This window comes from Electrophorus electricus, chromosome 4 (genome assembly GCF_041902795.1).
Source record: "Electrophorus electricus isolate QZ-2024a chromosome 4, ASM4190279v1, whole genome shotgun sequence".
NCBI lineage: Eukaryota > Metazoa > Chordata > Actinopteri > Gymnotiformes > Gymnotidae > Electrophorus > Electrophorus electricus.
The window spans coordinates 3,483,052-3,510,000 of NC_137500.1; the positions used below are offsets into that span (position 1 = coordinate 3,483,052).

General features: G+C 45.8%; 1 protein-coding gene across 16 annotated transcripts in view; it reads left to right on the forward strand.

Moving 5' to 3' along the window:
- Window positions 1–26,949, forward strand: part of znf469 (zinc finger protein 469) — a 185,001-nt gene that overhangs the window by 4,458 nt on the left and 153,594 nt on the right. For all 16 annotated transcript variants that reach the window (XR_014123064.1, XR_014123065.1, XM_081711847.1 and 13 more), the window contains one exon: window positions 5,445–5,508. Coding sequence is in view for 9 of the 16 variants with exons in the window: in XM_081711847.1 (XP_081567973.1) it covers window positions 5,445–5,508 (64 nt within the window). In the remaining 7 variants the exon portion in view is untranslated. The remainder of the gene's footprint in view (window positions 1–5,444; window positions 5,509–26,949) is intronic.

Below are 26,949 nucleotides of genomic sequence, written 5' to 3' on the forward strand. Positions count from 1 at the left end.
CAGCCAAGACTTGTCAAGCTGTACCTCTAGTAATGAGGTGAGGAAGGTAAGGATGATTTCAGTTGGCTTCCGATTTTGCCATTATTGATCAGTGCTGGTGGAAGAGAAGTGCTGGATGAACATGGAGGCGGGGCATGGGGGCGGGGCATGGGGGCGGGGCATGGAGGCGGGGCATGGAGGCTAGCCCTCTGCACTTTCCTCACCTTATTCCCCTTCAGGCCTGCACACATTGCTCCTTCCAGACCGGTCCCAATGTCTCCTGACATGTGTGCAGGCTTCTTTCTGAACCATACTCCTAATCGCTACAATTACTATTGAGCATCGGAAACTTCTCAGCACCAGAAGACTATAGATTACCTTAAAAGGCCTCGCAGAAAACAGACCCTGAAAGTCCTTTTTCAAATTTGCAGATTTATAAAACCTTTTTTTTTTTTTTTTTACCCAAGACTTGTGCAGCAACTGTGACTTAGATTTGCTGTTGAAATAGACTGTAAGGAATGCAACTCATAAACGTTTGAGAAGGAGTTCTGTCAATAGGGAGCGCTTTCAAAGAGAGCTTGTGCCTCCAGTCAGTGTGGAATGAGGAAACCGTAGTTTAGTCCTTTGAATCGGGCTCATAAACCCTTGCTTCACTCCGTGCTGGTTGTGAGTGAGTGGACGAGCTCACTAGTGCCTCTGCGTTCTGCTCATCTCCCCATAATGCTCTCCAGAGTGTGTGGCGAGGAAGAAAAAAACCAAACGTGAGCGAGGACAATGGAAAGCAGAAGGTCTATTAAGTCTTGCGCACTAAAGTAAATCACATTCAGCACTTTAAATACACAGTATGCACTTTTTTCCATGTGGCTCTTGGCTAGATCAGCTGTAAGCCCAATCTGGTCCAATCAGCATGCTTGATTTTAAATAAGACAGCAGATCAGGTGTGAGCCAAGGTTCCAGTGTGATGGGGTAAAGACAGCTGATTAGCCTTGTTCTGCGGTTCTCACAATCTGCCCAGAAATCAGTGCACAACTATCGGGGCTAATCTGTGTTTTAGTTTCATATCACACCCAGGTCAGCTGAAATGGCCTGATGAGCTTTTGAAAGTTCTGATGTACATATAAACAAGATTGAGGTTTTCACCAGATCTCTTTTGTTCTAATTAATTAATTAATTAATTGAATCATTGCATTTTCCCCCTAATTTTCTAATTTCTAATTTGCAAATTTTTTGTGTATGTATGCTTCTGAGAGAGAGAGAGAGAAAGAGAGAGAGAGAGAGAGAGAGAGAGAAAAGAGTGAATGAGATTAAAAAAAAGGTGTTTATGAGACACATCTGGTGTTACTGTTTTAGTTGTTGTATTATTAGTGAGGGTGAACTAACAGGGAATAGAATATGCGCGCACACACACACACACACACACACACACACACACACACACACACACACACACACACACACACAAACAAACAAACAAACAAACAAACAAACTCCAAAGCTGCAGTCTTTCCATCTGCAGTCATTATATCAAGTTTTTGGCTTCCATTCACTTGTCATAAAACTCAACCCAACATGTTTTCAGCTGTTTCCTCAAAAATGTCATTTCACTCACAGTGTGGCTGAGAGTTGTTAGATACATGCTAACAAGCTCAACTTTACAGTCAGTAGATCTTTGATATTCCAGCCTCACAGACTGTTTTCACGGTCAGCTTCACAGATGTTCTACACACGCTCACTGAAATTCCATGTATGCTCTTTAACCTGACAGATATTCCACACCTTGATCACTTCCCTGAATTGCCCCACAGTGACCCTGCTGAGCAATGTTATTCCACAAAAGTCATGGAAATCCATCTGTCATGGAGAGGGAAAAGAAATGCAAGCGTAGATCACTTCCTGTGGCATTATCATGGGCCTGGTGCAGACAGGAACGCACTGTTATTGGTATGGTGGTACTGTTTCCCAAACAGATATGTGTGTGAGTGTGTGTGTGTGTGTGTGTGTGTGTGTGTGTGTGTGTGTGTGTTCCTATCCCTGTGTTTCTCTCTGTGTGGCCTACAGACTTAACAGATCTGCAGGAATTGTAGGATAGTTGTCTGATATCTGGCTTTTTTTTCCCCTCACAGATGGGATGTTTTCAAAAAATCAAAATATTTACCCCAGCGTTTCTCTCTGCAGGGTGGCTTTTTCTCAGAGAGGTTCACAGTGAGTCTTCGTTTGTGTCACAAAGACACAGACAGGCTGTGGGCTACTTCTGCTGCGCCTGAAACGTACCCACTGGTTAGCCAGTGTCTCTGGGTGCACTCTGTGTACGGGGTTACGTCATGTGTTGGGGTGAAACATTAAACATTTGACCTAATTTTAAATAATTAGAAGAAATGCATTCTTCTTATTATTGTTTTCAATCTTGACTAAGTGGAAAATATGTAAGCATTATCCAGCTGATATGGTTTCAGCAGTTGATATGGTTTCAACATTCCTTGACTTTAGTTTGCCTAAATTCTGAAGATTTGATTAGGAATGAGAGAAAAAAGATTTTCAGAGCATTCAGGCCATGAATAAATGGCATACCTAAAGCCATTAAATAGTCATTAAATGATTATGGTGTTTAAGGTAAAATTTTGTACATATGTGTATCAGTAACAGTTCTATGGTCTGCCAGTCTTCTCCTGTAGTCGTTCCAGTGGGGCAGCCATTGTATTGATTTCACCTTCTCACCGATTGCCTGAGAGATAATCAAAATTCACTGGTTTAGTGAACAGTCATTGAGACTAGAGGGTCCGGCAAAAACACATCAGCACTGTGCTTCCTGCTATAGGCATGGAAACAGGAAACGCATCAGGGCTGTGCTTCCTGCTGAATAGTGGAAACAGGAAATGCATCAGAGCAGTAATTCCTGCTGAATAGTGGAAACAGGAAACACATCAGCACTGTGCTTCCTGCTGCAGTATAAGCACACTGGCCTGGGACTGGCAGTCCCAGCCAAATTATACTGATGCAAAACAGGTGCATCTGACAGATGCCTTAGCTAGGAGCATACTGTTTGATGCCTGGTAAACACACACACACACACACACACAAGCACACATAAGCACACCCAGGTTGTGGGAAAAAGCAGCCTAAGTCACAGATGATATGAATATGTGCAGATGGGGATGGCCAGTGAAGTTCCCAGTATGAATAATACAAGATGACCAGACAATCCAACTGCTCTAGCAGCCTGCGTGCAGTCACGTATCATAGACAGTTTTAAGATCAGTTTGGCTGTAATAAAAAACCTAAACTAAACAAATAAAACTATGTGCAGAAGAGTAAATCATGGAATTAGCAATGTGCTTAGACACGTAGTCAAACACATGACATAAAACTTTAAATAGCCTTGTCAGCATTTTAGCAATTGTTTTCCCATGCTTAAATGAGTCATCGCAAAGCTTCAAATCTAAACGGTGAAATGTGTGCCATTTCATCTTGCCAGAACCAAACCACCACATCCCCTTTAAGATGACCAGAACACAGACCGTTCCCCATTAGACCTAAGAGTTGATATGACCCAGAACGTAGCCACAACAGATGGTTTATACTCTCCCAGCAATGGTTAAACCAAAGCCCGTCTTAGGCACGCTATGGCAATAATACTGGCTTGTCAGTAAACACAAAAATTGCATGCACAAAGAACATGTTTGCCAGTGTTGCATCTTTTCACTCTTGCTGGATGCTGATTTGAAGCAAGAGGAAAACGCAGTGAATGCAGTTTGCAAGTACCTTTAGTGTCAATACTGCCTGTTTTTGACCAGTGTTTAACTACTTACCGAATGGTCCTTGTCTTCTACACATTGTTTTGCACATGACACTTTGTCTGTTTGTGTGTGTGCCTGTGCACTCACACTGGTTTGTGTGCCTGCCGGTTTGTGTATAATCAGAGCCAAATGTCTCCCAAATGCTGACATACATTCAGCTCCATGTGTGCGCAGACAACACCCGTCCACCCACACCTCCACACTGGCAGCTGCTCTCCTCTGCTGCTGCCACGCTGACGGAGTACGGGGCCCAACGACTGCACTGCAGTCAAGTGCAATGTTTCCCGCATGCAGCTTTGGCGCTCTCGACCTCCGCTGCAAGCTGCATCTCGGCCCTGGTTGCACCGGCAGCACGGGGCCTCCAGACCTCCTCCCTCTGCCTCTGGTTCTCGGTCCGAGTGCTGGCATTACGGCTCCACCCGATATATGTTACGGGTCTCGTATTGTGAGCACGTTTCACAAGGGAAGCAGCAGCAACAGAGAAGAGGAGCTTTTGTCTGTGTTCTAAACTGCCTTGTGCGTGTAGTGGGGTTGTTAACAGTTTGCTTCTCTCTGGTCTATTTGAGAATAGATAGAGAGAAGTTCCATCTCAATCTATCATCATGATAAACGTGGATTGGACATATCCTCCCTGTCCTTCTCTCTCTCTCTCTCTCTCTCTCTCTCTCTCTCCGTACTCTTCTTTCATATGCACTGGTCGATGCTCCCAAGCCTGTTTGTGCAGTAGAATGTTACACCTATCCATTCTCAGATCACAAGCTCAGTGTTGCATGCCGAGAACGGCCAAGCCGGGCTGGTCTGGCGCCATAGTGAAATGAAGCAGTAGACGTGCTTTCAGAGGGAAGTCCAGCTTCCACTTTGCCTGAAATGGCTGCCAGTGACCATTAGCGCGTTTCATCACACGGCACTGAGAGAGAGATTCTTTCTCTGTCTCCATCCTTTTGTTTTCTCTATTTCCCGATGTCCGTCAACTGGGGAGAGAAAGTCTAGCTTAATTCTCAGATGTCTGTGTCTTCATTTAGACTAATTGTTTTCTGCAAATATGTTGCTATTTATAGAGGGCAGTAAAATGTTGGCATCTAATATTGTATGTCTCTTTATGGCCCTACCGGCTCATGGTTGTTAAGCAAATAAGTAGATAAACTACAGAAAAAAAAACACTCACTCATTTAAGTTCTAATTTTTAAGTTAAGGAAATTTGTTGGTCTCAACACAAATCAAAATCTAATTCAGCTAATTCCTAGTTTTGCTGTGTTTTTTTTTTTTTTTTAATTGTGAAGTGGACTGGTAGTAGAACTTTGTGTTTGGTTCTGTTTGGCCACTAAATTGCTTTAAAGGTGCTTCATTGGTGCCTTGATGCTACTTTCACTCTGTGTATGTTAGTACCTCATCAGATGGCATGCTCATAGACAGACGCTCATACACAGATCCTTACATGTTTTTTTTTTGTTTTTTTTGACATTTCAAACAGTGCTTGATTGGCTTTCTAAGTATTTATTGGGCATTTCCTGTAAGTTTCCCTAAAGTTGTGTATCTGGGCCCGGTCCAGCTCCCGGGTGTGGGGCCCAGCTGTTCGGCATGAGAACGAGCCCCCCCCCAGCACTGGAGCAGAGTAATGAGGCGCTAAGTCCATTGATGTGTTTGGGTGATTGATGTGTGTTTGTTTGGCAGGGGCCGTGCCTGACTGCAGCGGCAGGGAGGGTCCCGGACCGGGCCGAGCCACTCTCACACACAGGTATGTGTGGGGTCTCCAGGGGCCACATCCTTCTGTTCCATGCCTGGAAAATGTTGTGGAGGTTTTTATGAAAGCATTTCAGAGGTACATACATTCTAGGACACGAAGGTTTATCCATATTTTCATAAATTCAAACTAGTCTTTTGCTGGTATTCTTAAATTAGTCTTCTATTGGTTTTTTTTCTGTTTTAATGTGGCAGTGGCATAATCTCTGTATCAGATTTCAGTATGTGTGTGGGTACCAGTCCTAGAGCTGGCCTACATTTTTGGATTGTTTCCTGTGTTTTTACATTGCTAATGTATTGTGAGTTGCTTAATGTTCCATTTTGCAGATATGCTGTTAGCAGCTCAATTAGGATGAACAGGTTCTCTTTTGAACTTGATGTCTGAGGAATATCAGTTCTAATAGAGTTTTGAAATGCAGTCATGCCATGGAGCGAAAACCCAGTTACGTAAGGTACTAATGAATCCACTTCTTGAGTAACCGTTGGCAGGAAAATGACGAGAGTGAATGGACTCCATCGTCTGTCAGGGCAAATCACAGAGGAGCACTGGCAAAATAACAGACTTCATTACTGATATACAGATAATAGTTGAGTGCTGAATCATCGGGTGAGTCAATGCCTCTCTGGAGGATTTGTTCCATTCATTAAATGGAACAGCTAGAAATGATCTCCCTTTTCCCTCGCCTACTAAATAAATGTTATTACATTTACAGCGGTTAGAGGATGGATTAATAAAATGGTCTAATAATCCAAATAGATTAATAATCCACTTTGTGAGGTAGTATCCAAGTAATCCTGTAACCCGAAGTCAACCAAACATTGGCAAACTCGGGTTCTGGAGCAAAAAAGGAGAAAAACACAATAAGTGATTGGGAGAAGTGATTGGGAGAAGTGATTGGGACACAAAGGGTCAGTTGCCCTAGCATCAGTAGTGAGAGGAACAATACTCTGCTTTGTGCTCCCGCCAGGGGGACATGCCTGCTACTTCCACGGAGCATTCGTTGAGTTTGTACCAAGAACTGGATTCAGGGAGCTTTAGCGGTGAGCTGCAAGCCATGAAGAGCCTTGCAGTGACCTCTGCCCTTTCAGACGGCAATGATGCTCACTCCCTAGCACGCACAGCGTGATTATGGGAATGGTGCAATATCTTCAGGCACGCTGATTAAAGCAGCACACAGAGAGATTGCGGCACATGTGGGGCCCAAGCTGCTTCATTCCGATGGGTGTAAGACTATTCTGAAGGTCTGACAATCAGCATTTCAAAAAGCAACAGACTTCCAAAGAAGCCTGTAGTAGTAACACGCGCATAAGTCTCCAAAATGGCAAGATTGTTTAATGTATCAAGAGGAACAAATTTACGGCATTTAGCTGACACTTTTATCCAAAGCAACTTACAATTATGACTGTGTACAACTTGAGCAATTGAGGGTTAAGGGCCTTGCTCAGGGGCCCAACAGTGGCAAGTCAAAGCTTACAATATGAATAGGTGGACACAGGAAGTTTACCGACAGAATTGCGAAGAACTCAGCAGATACTGGAATCAACACATGCTGTCCACCTTCAGGAAAAGCTGTATGTTGTTACCTTATGGCAGGGGTGCTAGATGGCCTGCCAAGACCAAAACAAATACATGAAGATGCTTTTGTGATGTGAGGAGCACAACACAAAGCAATGGGAAGAAAAAAATTAATTGATGACCATATTATTCACGCTTTCTATTACCAAATGTGTTCATGGTTGGAGAAAGCTAATGTTGGAATTGCAGGAACAACAATCAGAAAACCTGGTCTTCTCTCATCTCCAAGACTGATGTCAGCAAATAATAACAGTTGATGTGCTAACTTGCTGTACATCTCTCTAATCTCTCTGTCTCACTAACCTCCTTTGCATTAGGGCTGCCCAGTGCATCTCTTGGTCTGTCTGTGTCTTGCATGCTTTCCAGTGTTGCGTGACAGTGTGAGAGTGAAACACAGCTATTTATTACGTTTGACAAATACCAGTAAGCAAAGGTATTTATCTACTGTAGCTCAGAGAAGATAATTGCATCACGCATGAGCACTCGTTCATATGCATGTGTGTGAAGTGGAACTCACAACTTAGCAGAACTTTGCGCAGGGCCCCAGGGAGATTGGCTCTGCCCAGAGCCAGCCATTACACACAGTAGTGTGACTCCGGCAGGGAGGGAAAAATACATAATGCAGGTTTGGAGTGTCTTTATTCTCCATTGTACTATAAACAAGGAAGCGCAGCAGTGAGCTGGCTTCAAAATGCAACATAAGAAGCAACAGTACTGGCAGTAAAGATGCAGGCACAGAGACGCAGCAGAGTAGCAGTAACACTCGGGACGTTCCGGACACACAGCAGCCAGGAGCTACATACAGCACTGGACAACCGCTCCTGTGAGGGACCGGTACAGGCATTCAAAATTAGGGCACTGGGAATGAGGATGGTGCAGTGTGTGTGTGTGTGTGTGTGTGTGTGTGAGTGAGTGAGTGAGTGAGTGAGTGAGTGAGTGAGTGAGTGAGTGTGAGTGAGTGAGTGAGTGTGATTGGGCATGTCCCTTAGGTGGGATTCCTGGCATACCATGACAGGTAGTAGATACATAATTATATGGGCAGGCAACATATGGGACTGTTTAGAACCAGTAATTGCTCTTTGTGGCATACATTAATTAAGGAATATTGCTGCAGCATGAGGACCTGGTGGTGCTCACCGTTCCCTGATGATGTTCATAGAATCCCCTCCCACGCACTGCTGCATGAATTCAAGAGTGGATTGATGGTGTCTGATCTGTCTGAGATCTTTTGCTCAAAGCCACAAAACATAAACACTGCTGAGCTTTTATGGGAGGTGGATTTACACCTCATTCATCGCTTAAAAGGTCGATGGCTTTTCTTGAAACTCATCCACTTTGCACACTTAAGGACTTGTATTCGGAGAAACATTCCAAGAAGTCTGAATCTCCCCTTAAGGCAAAGGACCTTACTCCTTATTAGGCACTTAATATGGGAATATGAGAGTATAATATCCAGTGATTCTGGATCAAAACCCCATCTTACAACTCTGCATCGTTTTCTCATGTCACCAGCAGCTGCTCATCCTGTTTCGGCTCATCTCACATCAAGGACTTTAGTTGAGCTGCATCTATTTCTCCACCAAGTGATGATGCGCTCGTGCTGTTTGATACGATCGTCCACCCCGAAGACAGCACTCCAACTAATGCCGAGTAATAACACTGCTTGAAGGCCCCCTCTAAAAAACGCCTTCTAACTCCAGCCACTTAGAGTCACCTCATTTAGCGTGTCCCACATCAAGAGCTTTGCCGGTTGCAGTAATTGAGAGCTGAGGAAATTCTTTCAGGGATGGAATGCTCCACCAGGCAGCTGGAGCGATCGTAGCTGGATCTCTACTGTCAGGTGGGTCACGGGAAGCCTCCTCTGCACTAAGTGCTGCTTCATGTGTTCTCCTCAATGCATCATTACCTAAAACACACAGTGATTAATGAGGTGCATTACTGGGGAAGGGAGCAAAAACAGTTTCCCCCGGTGCACGCACACAGACACACGTCCTCTCGTGCCATTGGTCAGGACACTGTTTGGGCTAGTTTGTGAATTGTTGCTATTGCTGTGTGGATCATCTCGGCGGATACGTTTCACCGATTCCTGTCCACGGTTATGGCCACTCCTCTCGGCCTATGAGGGAGTAAGAAGTTAGTGGCACTGATCTGGGATCTGCGTGATGATGCCGGAACAGATGGCGTTAGAAAACAGCTGAAGCGCAGCCGGGCGTCAACGTTCTGGGCGGGCAGCGTGTCCGCTGCTGCTGCGCGACTGGCTGGCATCTAATTTGCTGGGGTTATGAATGGCTGTGAATTGCAGCTGAACTGAGCGTGAACCCAGTGAGCCTGCATCCCCTCTCTCTCTCTCTCTCTCTCTCTCTCTCTCTCTCTCTCTCTCTCTCTCTCTCTGTCTCTGTCTCTCTCTGTCTCTCTCTCTCTCTCTCTCTCTCTTTCTCTCTCTCTCTCTCTCTCTGTCTCTCTTTCTCTCTCTCTCACCCAGCTCTTGGCTGCTTATCTTGGGTGGAGCTCTGCATTCCTGAAGCTTGGACAGGTCTGCTTTCTACTGGAGCCATGTGGACCTGTGCCAGCATCAGGATCAAGGCACACACACACATGCACGCACGCGTGCACACACACACACACACACACACACATATTTACAAATATATACAGATATTTCACTGTTTTACTATACACTAAATGGCCACTTTATTAGAGAAACTTGCCCTTTCATGACTGGAGCTTCACCGTATGGAAATGATGGAGCTGGAATAATGGTTTGGGGAATGTTTTTTGGCACGCCTGTGGATGGACGTTTGGACAGTAGGGATTACCTAAGCACTGTGGCCGACCACGTTCATCCCTTTGTGGCAGCTGTTTACCCCACATGGCCACTTTCAGCAGGGCGATGCTCCATGTGCACCAGGCCACGAGGCTTGAACATGACAGCGAGTTTTGTTTGCCTCCTCCACCTTCACAGTGCCCAGATCATCTTCCTGTAGATCATCTCTGGGACGAAGTAGAACAGGCTGCTCAGAGCATGTCAGTACCTCCATCTAATTTGCAGCAACTGTGAGAAGCTCCCCTGTCTCCATGGGCCAAGATTCCTGCACTACAATTTCAACACCTGGTGGAATCTATGCCGTGATGAATTGCTTTAGTTCTGAAGGCCAAAAGAGGTCCAATGGGCTACCAGATTGGTGTCTGTAATAAAGTGGCCACTCAGCCTATATTCCCAGTGTGTGAGAGTGGATTTCTTTTGCCCTGTGTAATTGGGACCACTAAACCTAAAGTGCTGTTATTTGAAGCACTGGAAGCATTTAGGATTTATAGGCTTGTTTGTATTTGTGTTTTGTTCATTCATGAACATCTGGGTTTCCTGCAAATTCTTCATAGGAGAATGTTTGTATGTTTACGTATTTCTTTAAGTTTACACCTCTTGTAAATGTGGTGGGTGTCAACTTTTGTGCTTTTTTATATAGTTTGAAGATGGTTATTGGCGCTCCTGTCTTGACATAAAAGTATGTTTATTGTACATATGAACACTTTTGTGTGTCAGAATTTGTGTACTGGATGTGTCTTTGTGTGTGTGTGTGGGGGGGTGTGTGTGTGTTTGTGTTTGCTTTCTAAATGCATTGACCACTCAGAGACTTGAGTTGTTCCACTCCCTGGTCCACGGCTGAAGGATGGCGGTGAGGCCAGACCCCGTCAGTCCGTGGCAGAGAAGTAGCATGTCTGTTTGGGACTTACTCTCTGACACTTCCTCCCTTCCACACAAAGCTACATTTTAATCCCACTAGAAGACCACAGTATACCTCCTGCTTCTTTCCATGTAAATACCAAAGGTACGATTTAACCTTCTTGTTAATCAAGTCCCAAGCGAGCATCAACCAGCTGATATGTAAAAGTAAACATACATGCGCTGCAATTTTTTGCTATTTCAAGCTTTTTTTTTCCCCTAAGAGTTATTCCCATCCGAGATGTATACATTATTTCAGTATAATGATAACCATGCAAGAGTTTGTCCTGAAGTGCTGAAAGAGACATAAGTGTTGCAATCTAGATGTTTTAGGAGGCATGTGTCTAAAAATGGATCACGGCCAAGGGAAAACGATGGAACGTTAATAGTGCACGGAAAATTCCCCTACTGTTCTAAGGCTTCTAAATGATTGACTAAAGGTATCTGGCCATGGGCGGCATTAAATCTATCACTTTTGCTAGGGCGGCGTTTGTGAATTATTTATGACCCTAAATGGTAGTTCTGTGTTCGTATGTGGTTAACCAGAGAGAGATAGTTCTTTGTTTTACACGGTCAGTGCCTCTAGTGGGTAATTAAGTGGTGTATGTGGTGAGTGGCACACACTGTAGCATGTAAAAGTATAAAGTCTCGATTGGTTGTGTTATTTTGTGGTGCTGTGGGTCAACAACGATTGGGTCATTAATTCTGATTAGATCTTGTGGTCCTCACTTTAAAGGAAGTAGCTGTTTTCCAGAAGGTGTAAGTACAGTTGTTACAAACAGCAGTAACGCGGATGGCAGTAAGGGTAACAGAATCAGTCTCAGAGTACCTCCAAGGTTCAGTTCCATCACACCAAGCAATAATTGTTTGGAGACATTTGAAGAAGTATCGTCCATCGTACCCACTCAGCTCGTTACTACTGTTACTAACATAACATCAGTGTGGTCATGTCTAAGAAATGGGTTTAGATTGAAGAAACTAATGCTAGATGAGGTCGGGGCAGTAATTTGGTATGACTGAATATCACAGCAATGTTGCAGGTTCTGATTTCTCCAAGTTATCCTGGGATCAGCGATTTCTCTCTGGAGGGAGAGGGAGGAGAAGTGGATGTGACAGACCATCCAGTATCCCCAGGGAAGGGTTAAAAAGTGACTTTAATGAAGCCAATTCAAACACTCGTGACTTCATCACGGCATGCGTAAGATAGAGCTGTGAAGGCATCTTTGTGCTGGGGTGCCCATGGAAACGCAGCAGACATGCTGAAGGTTTTTATTACAACATAGCCACATTTTAATCCCTCGCTTATTTATAATGTCCATACTGATATCTGGTATGAGTTCAAGATCTGTATTTAGTTTCTGATACATAACCACCCTTGACGCCTTCTAAATGTTCAGAAATTGGAGCAAACATCAGATAGATTATTTATCTTAGCTCCATGATTTAATTATTTACTTCTCTATGCATTTGTTGTGTTGGCTAATCTTGCCTAGAAACTTTCATTCTTCGAGCAGATGAATGCGATGTGATTTACAGTAGGCTGCTTTGATGAGAATGCCACGGTCGTTCTATTGTGCTAAGCGTGAGCTAACCTAAGCTAATTAGGCTACGGCAACACATCATGCGGAAGTGTCAGGAGGTGCCTGTGTCATCTGTCACAGCAAAAACAGTATCTGTGAGATGGGGATGGGATTCATTTCTGGATCATTCAGACAAGCTTTTGTCAGCGTGGTGCTTCTGGTTGGAAACTAATGTCCTGCTTTCACTTTTCTCTGTGAAAACACAATGGAATGATGATGAATCATACAAGAAAAGCCCTCCCAAAGATCCCCACTCTGTTTTGAATTTCTCTAAAATGCATCCAGATTGAAATCAGTGCATTCCAAGGTCCCGTGTGTGCTTGTTTGTTTGTGTACATCTGTGTGTGTGTGTGTGACATCAGCAAGACTAATTGATGATTAGTATACAAGCATAATATTCATCATTACTGTAATGGATCTGTTTTATAGTTCATAAGCTGTTCGCTTGTCTGTACTTAGACAAGGTCCAGACACGTGGGGTGAATAACCCCATCAAACACTGTTTTGCTTAAACGCACACGCTCGCACACACAGTTTCTTTTGCTGGGTCTTAGACGTGAACTCTGCATAGTTTGTCACTTTCATAAATGTTCAATAGTTTGGGTACGGTTGGATGAAGCATGGATTTTCCATTGTTTGCCTTCATTTCTTCTCTTCCCACATAGTTCTGGTAAATCTTCCAGAAAAATGGCCTTTCTCGTTATACAGACGAGACTGGCAGAGTTATGCCTTGCTTCCAGCTTTGACAGGTTGTTCTGTTCTATAATCCTTGCTGTGAGTTCTAATGCAAATCTGTAGATCCTGGCAAATGCTTCCTTGTTTTCTTGTACCAAATCTTTTGTCTTTATGCAGAGAATGTCCTCTTCAGAATCAGGCCATGGCTTAAATCAAGTGCTTTTTGTCCTGTACAGAGTTGTGGTGAGTTGAGCCACCATCACACATGTTTCCAGACTGACATGGGTCTTACGTAACACATCTTATAGCATTTAACACTCAACCCTTAGCGCGTGTCTTGGGCACTGTTAGGTAGATGTCTCAGAGTGAAGGCCAAGAAGGAGGCTTGGGTTAACATAGTGTGGTACTGGAGAGTAAATCACTCTCTCAGAGTGGGAGTAGTAAGTGTTTTCTCCATGTCAGCCAGTCCTTTTGGATATCAGTCGAGAGATAGCCCCATTAGCAAGGAACCCCATCAGCAACTAACCCTGTCCTCATGTCCAATAGCCCACCTTTCACCACTTCTTTGCATTCAGTTACTAATCCCCTCAGAACTTGTGCAGTCACTTTGAGCACAGCGGTGAGGATTCAGCATCAGTTTCCAACTATAACCCCTGACCCCAACCTAAGGAGGTTAAGAGCATCCCATAAATATCTGCCTGTCAATGCAATCTTTGTCGTGTGAAATCATGGTAGGTACCCAAGTCTAAGAAACGATAAAGCTATTACTTACTTATAGTAAACAGTCACGCAGACACACATGCGCACCCGCACATGCGCACACACACACACACACACTCGCACACACGCACACACACACACACACCCACACACCAGCCCCGACAGAGAGAGGAAAACTAATCTTGCTGAGGTGAGCTGTCTGATACTGATGTTTCGTTTGGAAGGGACCTGCATGTCCTGATCGAGCTCCAAACCCTTACCTAATTTAGCTTCGAGGGGGAGGAAGAGTCAAAACATTTCACTTTTGCAGGTTTTGAATGATGTGCCCCAAGGTGTGAGAATATTAAAAAGTTGAAAGGAGCATGCCGGGTGTGTGAGGTTTGATTGCAACAGATCATTGCCTTATCTTCAGAACCTGAGTGTTGCTACATTTATCTCTGCCCGACATTCATCTTCAGAGGACTGGAGGTTTTTTGGCCAGTAATATAATTTTCTGCCACTAGGGGGGAGGCCATAAGCATGTTTGGAAGGGTGAAATGTATGAAAGGCTATTTAGCTGGTTGGATGCATTTTTTAGAGTGAATTATTTATTCAAGCTATCAGCGTTTAGCCTTATTCTGAATTGGTGTTAGTCATTTTGAATCCCATATAAATGTAGTCATGTGCAATGAATGAATCCTTCAGTAAACGTCTCTGCTCTAATTCTCCGAGATCCTGACTGGCAGAGCATACTTTATTTGTCGCTGTCAATGGAACCTGGCAACCTAAAGCATGTGCATCATTAAAATGGGTGCAGCGTATGAAGGTTCTTCAGTGTAAGAGTGTTGTGTCTGTGGGAGCATTGACAGCTTGAACTCTTCTCCCTCAATATGAGAATGGATTTTGCAGTATAGAAAGAGCTGGTCCGCTCCCTTTACTAAGAATGGGGAGGGTGCGGGAAGTTTGTGTGTGTGTGTGTTTATAGCAAAAGAGGGAGAACTGTAGGTTCATATGCAGTATTTCATCTACATGAAAGAAAACAGATATCGCTTTATGTCCAAATCTAGTTCAGTATCAGACACCTGACTGCTATGTCTGCAGCCCAACCAGCCATCTACTGTCATCATCAGTTTTCCATCACCACTGTCTTACTGTAAATATGACAGTTTTTATACAACATGTGCAAACCACAGCCAGAGTGAATATTTAATGAGATTGTAAACTGAAGCCAAAGTAAATATTTAATTTAATCTCTCACACCTTTTTTTAAATAAAAAACCTTTGCCAAATCTCCCCATATTCAGATGTTGATCTGTATTTTAATCTGGAAGTTATCATTTGAAAATGGGGTAGCTGTCACAGCTTCAGTAGGACCGTTGAAGAGAGCTGTCCAAGTAAAGCTCTCTATCTAAGGAACCCCTGAAAGTAATACTGGATGACAGACTCCTCATGCTCTCTTAGAGATTATGACTCTCCTTATATATTAAAAAACATTATATCAGGACCCTCTCTGCGCTCTTGTGATGTACGACCTGCCACGAAGACAGAAGAGCTGAACATAGCACAGATGCTGCGCACTGTAAATTTCCTCATGACTCCTGCCTCGCTGTCCCTTAGAATAAGGCGGAGCAAATAGAATTATCCGCATCCTGCAGGATTTGGAGGGATTTGTTGTAACTCCATTGTGCTTTGGACAGGTGCACCAAATTCCAGCATGCTTGGGAGCAATGCTCTGTAGTTCCTGCATGCTCCGCAGAGTTTGGGTGTAAATCCACTGTGCTTTGGAGGGATGCGCTGTAACTCCAGTGTGTGTTGGAGAGTGGTGGTGCGACTCCAGTGTGCGTCTGACCACGGTAACAGTGCTGTTACCGTTCAACGTCTCTGCTTGCGTGAGGCTCAGGTGCTAGACAGCTGGGCATGAGGACAAGTGAGAGAAATGAAAAGCCATTGGTGCCACAATGGAAACTGTGGCACCACTGTGACAGGTCAGAGTTTGCTTACTCAAGGTGCTTCATAGAGCTGGTAGTGAGTTACAGTGTCTTAAAATTAATATAGTGCACTAATATACAATTCCTTTATATTAAATCACTCTTTGTTCCCTACAATGATAACCTGGTTTATAAGATATGCTTCTGTCTGCTGTGGAAGAATGTTATTCTAGCTGTTGCGAGACGTGTCGTAGTATATTTAAACTTGGATTTGGTTTTGTGTGTTTGTGTTTGCAGCAGTTAGCTGCAGAGCTTTCTCTAATAAGGTCAGGCAGGGAATCTGTCTTCACTTTTGGCCGAACTTGCTGAACTCCCGCTTCCCAACTGAGGAGGTTCAGGACTTGCAGATCCTCACGTCAGAGGTGTTGGGCCAGGGGCCAGGGGCCAGGGGCCAGTGTACTCAGCTTTTCCATTCCTTACGACCCCTCCCCCGTATAAAGCCGCTAGTTTAGAGTTATCACGGATAGATACAGAAACGTTGCTGTTACCGTCTGCACCCTGATGTAGTGGGCCCTACGACCTGTCAGGAAAACACACAGGGTGCTGTGTGTGCTTTTGGAAGGAGGGTCAAAGTTATCTTTCCTTGGGCTCCTTTTTTTATGCAGACCCATCCCAGCTGAAGCAGTACAGATGACCCTGACTCTGTGTGTGTGATGGGGCTCTTGGGTGGAGTGGTCAGTGGAGGTTGACTTAGGCCTTGTTGTGTGTTAAACCGCTCTGGTCTGCATCAGGCGGAAGGGTCAGGGAAACGTGGTGGGCGTTGTTTGGCCTCGACTGGTGAGCATTAAACCACTCCCAGTTGTTTTGTTTCAGACATGGTGGACGCGGATGAGAGAGCGGAGAAATGAGAAAGCAAGAACAACACTCTTTCTGTGTCCCCCTTCCTTTTTTCTTCTCAAAGCACAACTTGAAGTGAGATTGAGCACTGCATGGCTGTGCTAGACAACGACAGCAATGTGGGTTTCCTCAGAAAGCTAACTGGGTCACCTCACACCTGGACACTTCCACCTCATTTTCATTCCTTGGAAACTGCGTCACATCAAGGCCGTTTATCTCCAGATAAGGCAAAAGTACAGTGTCCCTACACGCACTTGCTCTACAGATGACTACATGTACAAATGCTACGCTATCCTCTGCAACTCAGGACTCGCACTCGCTCAATTGTTAACCCCTCGTTAGCCATTTAATAATAGGACAAGATGGGAAGAGAGATCTAAAGAATGGAGTTTTTCAGCCAATCGATTAGCGGGACATCAGCCTGAACTCTTGGTGATGAATAGGAGGGCGTGAGATTCGGTGGTGCAAACATTTGCAAACTCTCCTGTCATGGAGAGTGTTGCGTTAGCACAACACTCCTGCACGCAGGGATCCAGCTGCCCGCGAAAGCAGCCTTCCACAATGGTTCGTTTGTTTCCTTAAATCCAGCCTGTGTGATCTGCAGGGTTATTAGTTCTGTTTCCCTGCTCTGGTCCTGGACGGGGTTTGCCTTTATCCTGTCATGTTGATTTTACAGTGCTGTCAGAGTCTGTGTGTGTGTGCAAGCTACCTGCCATTGGCTGCATGTTAGGACAGAACAAGTGTCAGTGGTCCCCCATCATGTGACATCATTAGAGGCTGTGTGTATAAAGTACTTGAAGCAGAACTCATGGGCTGGGTGGGAGAACTTACTGTAACACCACATGGCTCAGTGCAGGAATCTGCTTCAGACATGAACCTACAGATCGGGTGATAAACAACCCTCCAGAACAGCACAACCTGACTGACACAGTATACAGCTGTAAAACCAAACTCGCCAGCTTTTCAGATCCTCTGAATGCTTCCAGAGTCAGTGAAGACTGCGCAAGACTGCTTTCTTTCCTGTTCCTCAATCTCCAAGAAGATGGCCCAAGGGATGGTGTAGGAATTAGCTCAGAACTCTCTTTTGTAAAGATCTCTTCACGTCCTGCCTATTAGAAACCATACTCGTGGTCCACGTCCTGCCTGTTAGAGACCACGCTCAGTCTGCCTCGGAGTCATGCTATTCTGAATGACTCACTTCATTAGCATGACATCTTCTCCTCATATGCGCAGCTGTGCAGAACTCCTCACGTGGGATTGTTCTCGGGGCTCTGTGTCATCTCATGTGATGTGTGCACTGGGGTCTCGTCATGACATACACACCTTGTTCTTTTGCACCTCCGCACTGCGCTTCTGTCTGTGCCTTCAACCACATGAAATGCCCCTCTGCGTGTTGCCTGTTCCTGCGTGATGCATTCAGAATCAAGGGTAGCACTGTGCCTTTATCGTGGGAGATATGCAAAGGGGTTGTCGTGGGCTGTTTTGGAGTGCGTGTCACCGTCGCCGTTTCGCGGCCGGCTCTTGATGCGCAATTCTCCTCTAACGAATCGCTTGGATCACAACTCGCTGCTACAAATTTGACGGTTTTAATGCCACATTAGATTCATATAAAAGTAGGACAAAACAAAAATAAAGTTTCTGGTCCAGTGGCCACATCACATGGGGGTTTTGGAGCAGTGTGAACCCACCACCATATGAACATAATTATTTCCCTTTTACTCAGCAGTATTCAGCTGGCATATTGTTTGAAGAAAAACGGGTTGGCTGCAGTCTCTGGCGGGTCAGACGCAGAGCCGGAGCTGTATCACAACCAAATAGATCAGAGCTAGATCAGACAGCGTGACTTTGTCCTTATCTCTTTGAAGGGCATGCTCTAGAAGGACTTTTGAAAGACTTTTCCCAGCAGTGATGAGCTTTCCCCTGTGCATCGACTCAACATAGCTATTAGAAAGCTAGGAAAGATTTACAGAACAATTTACTGTGTGTCTCCTAAGTAAATCACTGATAAGAGTTTGAAGAGACGTCGTTCCGTTTGGTCTGTTCCGCACTTTACCCCTCATACTGATTTTGAAAATGTCTGGCTGTTATGCTTTCTACAATAGCTCAAAGGTATTCTGAAAACAGCCAGAGTGCCTAATTATTTGAGAGGTAATTGGATGGACTGTTAGAAATGGGATGCTGTTTATTGCAGGGGCACACATGCCAAACTCTTTACAATTCCACCAGTGCTGCATAAAAACACAATACAGAAAAACCCTAACGGTCCAGATAACTAGGCACTCAATACTGTCCGTGCTGTTCCCTCTGAATTCTCCCTCCGTGTAGACAGTGCTGGGGCGGCATCCAGCACAGTCGGGTTTCAAGGCCTGAGTCATATGGCAAGTAGACCATCCCCAGAGTGTCAGTAATTGTTGTAGGCTCTAAGCGTTTGCGTGAATGTGTGCTCTATCTGTGTTATCGTGCAAGTCTGATTGCAAATTAGATTTCCTTGAGCTTCAACCTTTGTAAATAGATTTCAGTAAACTGAATTTCCAAAATCACTGAATTTCTGGCCACAGGGCTCCTCAGTGACTTAGCCCAGATCAGCAGTGTGGAGGTTAGGAGTATGTAAGGCCTGCATTTGGAAAAGATATGGCACTAAACGCATGTGCTAGAGTCTTTGCTGCTGAATGCGATTTTATTGAGTAGCAGGGAGGAGACCTCTCGTATTAGAAATAGCCCAAAGTGCAAGGTAGGGATAGCATATACTGATTCTATTTTTGCAGTTCCTGATACATCTGGTTGAATGTTCTCATCAGTCGTAATAAGGCTATGATTCATTCTAATAAAGGCACAGAGGCTGACCTTAGAGTGCAGTGACCCGGCACGCAGCGTGCCATGTGACCGGCGTGTGTGCCGGTCATCGTTATTGATGGGTTCCTGAGCACTGATGCTATTTTCATTGCAGATGTGGCTCATTGAGAGTAGATGACTCAGTGGCCATCCTACGGAACCGTTTTACAGCACTCTCGCAAAAAAAAAAAAAAAAAAAAATCAAGGCTTTGAAGATGTGTAATATAATCACGTGTATCTTTTTTCCCTTACTATTGTGATTTTCAGTCTGGGTTGCACACATGGAAGTGATTACACCCAGAGGGAGGTGTGTTTTCCAGAATCAGACCCCCTTGCCCAAGTGCCTCGTTTTCCCAAACACCGTGCTCTCCCCTACGGGAGGAGGATACGTTAACCCAGCACCATTAGCTCTTGCCCCAGCAGACACAGGGGGGCCCTCACAGCGCCCAGAAGAGCAGGATCCTACCGCTATGGTGGAGGTGGTGGTCAAAGGGTCAGCGAGCCGAAACTTGAGCAGATGATTTGGAACGTATTTTCCGCCCGTTCGCCAGTTGATTGGTATATTTAATTACGGGAACTTGCCACGGAGTCTGTCTAATAACTTAGCTAATAAGTCCTTCAGCTCTTGGTTTGCTTTCCCCCTGCTCTTGTGCGCTTACCGTGTGAACGCCAGTCTTCCGAACGGAGCGTTGAGCACAATCCAATTAGACAGGCTGAGCCGTTGTGGGAAAGGTAGGTGGGAGGGGAAGCGTCTGGCCTCCATCAGCGCTCATGCAAACACGGCCAGGCTGTTCGGTGCGAGACAGATGCCAACGCTTGGCCACGTGTGCTGATCACAAGTGTGCAGCGTCTCGAGGTACAAAAGACTCCAGAAATGATGCGCATTAGTATTAACTTGCTCCGTATGTGAAATAGGATGTCACTGTGTTCTAAGCTCCAGTTTCCATAAATGTCGCAAGGTTCTGTTGAATGCGTGCGGGAGATTCAAGAACACTGATGTGTGATACATGAGGAACTTCTACTTGGATTGTTAAGCCACTATATACAGTATCCTGCTTCTATCACTTATATACTGCAGACTGACTGAGAGTTTGTGTATGTTTCTATTCACTGCACATACACTTTCACATTATAGCGATTTTCATCCTTCAATGATACTTGATTCTCAGAAGGTTTGCTATCCTCTTTGTCTCTTAAGAAAGTGCACATATTTAGACTCTGTAGTAACTACATGGCAGGTATTTGCTCTGCTGTCATATATTAGGTTTTTTTAAAAAAAGCTTTGAAACAGCGGATGACATCTGGCCTCAGAATTTCCCCCTGCAGACTTCGGTTCTGCGTGCCCCGCGAACTGACCTCACTGCCCACATCCGTCACTCTCGCAGTGGACCACAGGAGACGCGGCCCTGCGAGAGGCTCGGAGCAGCTTTCACCTCTCGTGCAAGTTCACACATGCCTCCAAACCGGCCGGTTCTGTCCAAAAACACTGGAGTCTCAGAACACGTTGGCTTCGCCAGCAGTGGTGTGTAAGGTCTGCCCTGCCTGCTTCAATATCTCAGCTTAATTCAGTTCATGGCCTTGCTCCAGCCTCTCCACTCCAGCACAGTGCAACACCGCTCCCCCGAGCACGCACTCCGCAGTGGTCCACGGACTCTCTGAGCCGTTATGCCCGTCGATGCTTTCATATCCAATCAGCCATAAAGCAATTGAATTTAGGTGCAGTATTCATATTTGTAAAGTCTGAGTTTTACTTTTGCCTTTTGGAAAGAAAAGTGGGAAAACTGACTGCTTTTTGTGCAATTTTGGTCGGGAGATTTATTTACGAGTCGGACAGTCACAACTGGGCCAGTTACACAAGGAAATGTACAACAGTATTTATACTAATTTCTTTTACAAATATGGATGAGATGTCAGTAAAATAAAATGGATTGTGGGTGGTATGTTTATCATCAGACTCTCACTTAACTGTCTCCTATAACACAGGCTCCCTGTGTTTTGTTTTGTTTTTTTTAAATTTATGGAGATGTCCATAACATTTTCCGAAATGTTTGACATTCCCTACAGTCTATACTTCAGGGACTGAGAGATACAAGCTCCTGCTCTGGGCTGACGTGAGCAGCCAGATAAAACAAATTCGGGATGTGCTGTCCCCGTGAATCATGACCGATGCACGCGTTCCCTTGCCCGATCACCAACGTTTTACAGGGAGACAAGCGTCGTTTCAAACGAGAGCTGTATTCCAGATCTACATGTTCTCATCCCAAACGCAACGCAGGTTTTTGCATTAAGCCAGGTACTCGGAAACGGGTGCTGACAATTTAAATTGGGAGTACATGAAAAGGGAACAGTACTGTCAGTGTGTGTAACTTTGTGCAGCCGCACAGGATTTTCCTTACTTTTCCTGAGCGAGTGAGCGTCGTGTCTTTGATCAAACCATGTGACTTTGCAGCCTATGTAAAGAAACTTTATTAGATCCATCATGTGTATAATAAAGGCTCTGGCATACAGCGGGACCTGTTTGAAAGTGAACTGTGTCCGTCTGGTAGCGTTATTATTCGGAGGTGTGTTATTATCCTCCTGGCCTGTGGGGGGCAGAACACGCCTAATGTGTTATGATCCACTCCACATGTACTGCTGTATCTGATACGGTTGATTATTTTCTGTTATCAGGAGCAGATGTAACAGTAGGTTTTGGGTTCTGTTTATCTTGAAGTAGGCTTATCACAACCAGGACCGATCATTTAGTATTGGCTAAGGATCTGTACAAACATTTCAAGCTCGACAGTGAGGTCAGACCAACTCGTCGTAAGCCCACCGAACTGGGCTGTTACGCTGCTGTTGTCCGTTTGATCTCTGTGGGAAGTTCATGTCAGTTTGTCTGCCCACCATGTGAAGTTTGTCATTTCATACAGTCTGAAATCAATATAGTGACTTTCTTTTCAACTTTCTAAAATTAATATTTTTTTAAAAGTATATAAGGATAAATTGTGGGCAGGAAAGAATTCATCTGAACATGATTCAAATTTCTTCCCCTAAGATGCCCAGAGGGAATTGTCAGGATGGTGTCTCCCCTTACCGAGTCCCCTACGTATTTGCCATGTGTGTTCTAAACAAAGGCTGATTCATCTGTCATGCCATGTGTCCACACTATTGGTCAGGTGGATAGATGAGTGGGGACTGAAGAATAGCTCACACAGAAGCCTTAACCAGGACCAGGACCATGGAACCTCTGTTCCTACGTGTAACATGGCAGCTATATTATAGTAGATCTGGTACATTTAAGATGAAGGTGTCAAAAGCAAGTCAACGTGTTCGGTGAAGCAGGGTTTTATGTTTGTTCTTTTATTGTTTTTTTTGAGTGACGGCATTGGCTGCCGTGTCATGTTTCAGGCCTCTGCAATACGCCTCTCAATCCCAGTGTGTCATAATGACATCAAATCCCTCTGCACTGTGTTATGGGGCCACAGCAGGCACCACAAGCAAGTCTCATTAGGAACAAGACATCAACCGCTAACATTAAATTATATCTGCGTGACTTTTCTCCTTCAGGCAAAACCAATTCGTTTTCCGTGTCTCTCAGAAATGTTGTGCCTGTCATGGACTTCTCTAATATACGGCGGAGATCCTACCGATGGGACACGTTGGTCTCTGCTGAAGTGTTTTTGGAGGGATCAGCTCTCACTCCTGTATTTTAAAGCCACGGCAGGGCCGACTTGGGGACTCCCGCTGGCCACACCAACGCCGGGTGGTGATGAAGGGGGGCTCTGGCCCACACCTCCAGACCCCCGGTGGGACCTCAGCTCTGCCCTGCCTCTGAAAGCCTGTCTGTTCGGCTGACGTCCCCATCTCTCAACACCACCCTATCAGTCGCGCCTCGGCCTGCCCGTCCCTGCCTCGGCTAAGACAGGCTCCTCTTTGTCCCTTCAGCTCATTCACACCCCGCAGGGTGACAGCAGCCCGACAGGCTGGGCTCCTAAGGGCCCAGACCTAAAGGTCCTCAGCGTCGGTGACCCATAACCTCTAGATACCCCTCTGATGTCACAGCACACCAATGCAGAGAGGAGGAGACCTCCGTTATGGAGCAAACGATATACCGGACAAGCCTGTGACTATATGCTTCTGACTCCAGAATCAATAGAGGACGTATACCATCTGGTATCTGTTGGTCTGTCATGGAAGGTTGCAGCTGAAATGTATTGGCATGATATTTTGATCCACACTCAGTTTGGGGTCTGTAGCTTTTGTGGTCTTCCGAGGTAAATATGCACTCAAAGTGAAAAACTTACACTTACTTTATTTAATTCCGGTGGTCACAATATCTCTCTCTTGGACTTTGGAAGGATGTGTCACTGAATCTCCCTGCTGTGGTACTGATGTTCCAGGGAATGCTGGAAGCGAGAAGGCCTCTGTGGTTTGGGCCTAATGGCATGATATTGAGAGGGCAACTCTGTGTTCAGGCTTTGGCTCTGCATGGGCCTCCATGGCTGTGTTCCTTGCTACTTAACTTTGTTGTTGCAGCACTGTATACTCACCTCAGTCTCAAACAGATTTATTGGGTGCTTTTGCTAAAAAATAAACATGGAATTCAAACCTGTTTTCTTCCTCCCACTACCAGGTCCCCACTCCCCACTTGTCAGTTCTCCAAAGAGTTTCATGCAAATTACAGGGAATTCTCCCCAAGTATCCACTGGCAAAGGGGCAGTGGACAAATCCAGCAGTTCTATTTCAGTCGTTTTCATAACGGCAGTCATTGTGGTAGTATAGATTTCCACTGCAGCACTGATATATAAGACTGTGCTACTCCAAAACAACGAACTGTTCATTCAGCGAATTCAGTTCAGTCATGATACTGCATTTAGAGCTACTACAAAATCCAGTGTCTGTGGGACAAACCACTGTCATAGGCCTTGTCAAAAAAAAGAAATTGTTATTGTTGGCTAAAGTGCATAAAATTAGTTAAATTTGGAATGACTGGAAAACAGAAATGGAAAAGACTCTCTGTGTGGCTTGGGTTTGGAGCACTCTATGTGAGGTCATGGCTGGGGCCGGCTGGGATGGATGGGCACGTCTGGGACAGGTGGGATGCTGCGATGGTTGGGCACGTCTGGGACAGGTGGGATGCTGCGATGGTTGGGCACGTCTGGGACAGGTGGGATGCTGGGACCGTTGGGCACGTCTGGGACAGGTGGGATGCTGGGACCGTTGGGCACGTCTGGGACAGGTGGGATGCTGGGACCGTTGGGCACGTCTGGGACAGGTGGGATGCTGTGACGGTTGGGCACGTCTGGGACAGGTGGGATGCTGGGACCGTTGGGCACGTCTGGGACAGGTGGGATGCTGCGATGGTTGGGCACGTCTTGGACAGGTGGGATGCTGTGACGGTTGGGCACGTCTGGGACAGGTGGGATGCTGTGACGGTTGGGCACGTCTGGGACAGGTGGGATGCTGGGACGGTTGGGCACGTCTGGGACAGGTGGGATGCTGTGACGGTTGGGCACGTCTGGGACAGGTGGGATGCTGTGACGGTTGGGCACGTCTGGGACAGGTGGGATGCTGCGACGGTTAGGCACGTCTGGGACAGGTGGGATGCTGCGACGGTTGGGCACGTCTGGGACAGGTGGGATGCTGGGACGGTTGGGCACGTCTGGGACAGGTGGGATGCTGCGACGGTTGGGCACGTCTGGGACAGGTGGGATGCTGGGACGGTTGGGCACGTCTGGGACAGGTGGGATGCTGCGATGGTTGGGCACGTCTGGGACAGGTGGGATGCTGGGACGGTTGGGGACGTCTGGGACAGGTGGGATGCTGCGACGGTTGGGCACGTCTGGGACAGGTGGGATGCTGGGACGGTTGGGGACGTCTGGGACAGGTGGGATGCTGGGACGGTTGGGCACGTCTGGGACAGGTGGGACAGCTCTGGCTGGCAGTGCTTCCTGCATTGTGGGACACTTTGCTGTTTTCACTCACGCCTCTCCCGGGAGGCCTTCGACATCGACTGCCGAGGAGCTGGCCCTGCTCCGCACAGCCGCATTTTATGTGTTATTGTAGACGTACTCCCTCATAAATTTCACTTTCTTTGGCAGATTAAGTTCTTATGAAAAAAAGAGCCCCTCGGTGACTCCCCCCCCACCATGTCTTCCAACGTAGCAGGCGGAACAGGCTCAGTAACGTCCCGTGGCCAGGCAGGACGCAGGACAAACGCGTGCCAGCGGGAACCCAAAGCATTCGCCCACTCTTTCACAAATGAACAGACCCGCTTATTTTGGACCACAAGTATAGAGTTTCTTCTCCCTTTCCCCCCCAAAATTGACCTTTGTCTGTAAGCAGTAGCCTACAAGCACTTTTGGTTGTATTTTCCTTTTACGTCTGCGTTTAAAGTAGCAGGGCAGGGGATTTCATTGTCTAGACCCGTTTGTTTGGATTATTTATGATTGATTTTACATGTGCATATGTTCCACTCTCAGGTGTGGAAAGTGTGGTGTCATTTCCATCTGGATTTATGCACAGCGCGGCAGCATCCTGGAGGAGATGTGTTCTGGATTTACCAGAGGAGCATACGAAATTTGGCTTTTTGGTGGGGATTCTAGTTCTGTCAGTGTGATTGATATGTAGCTGGCTGGGGCTGAGTCACGCTTTGTGTTTATACTGGATACGTCTTTTGAATGCTGTCAGTGTGCTTCCATGGTTGTTATTTTGAGGAAACTTGGTTTGAGGCAGTGGTGCTTTCCTGTGGATAAGGCCCCCGAGATTAAACTCAGCATCTTCTGGATGGCTGGGGCTCTAGACAACAGATCCCCTTTTTTATGGAAGCGACATCCCACGGGAGGAGTCGATGGTGCTGGACCTATGACAGGTTTCCACTGTGGCTGTTAATTAAACTCGCTTGCGACGTTCCAGAGAACGCAGAACGCTGTTTTGATGTAGGAACACATGCCAACTTACAATGACATGGCACACACACACACACACACACACAAAAAAGAGATAAGCTCAATGCCCAGAGGCCACGAGGTGGTTTTCCACGTGGTGTTCAGAGGGAAGATGGGTAGGGAGAGAAAAACGCAGCCAGTACCAGCAGCAGCAGACGCTGGCAGTGCCGAGGGATGGCGTGATCGCGTGTGCCGTGACTGAGCCCGTTTGGCATTAATCACAGAGATGTCTGCTGTGCTCTGCTGTGTGCCATCCACAGCCCAGCCTCGCCTGCTCTCATGACAAACACCACTGACGCGCCGAGTCTGCCGCTCCAGACACCAACGTGAGAGCAGGCGCTGATTACAAACGTCACCGTTTTCATGTCTTTTTTAGTGGTAAATTTGTGTTTGGTTCAGTGCTGCCAAAACGATAGAAGCAAGAAAATCTGAAAGTCAGTAAATGTATTTATTTAAACACATAATTACACATTCTGTGTGCACGAGTCATTGTCTGTAGTCATAAAGGAATTTACCCACTGAAGGGGTAGATGGAGCTCTGCTAGCTTGATAAGGGCTTTCCTTTACACATTTGGAGCATAGTTGCAAGAGGAATTTTC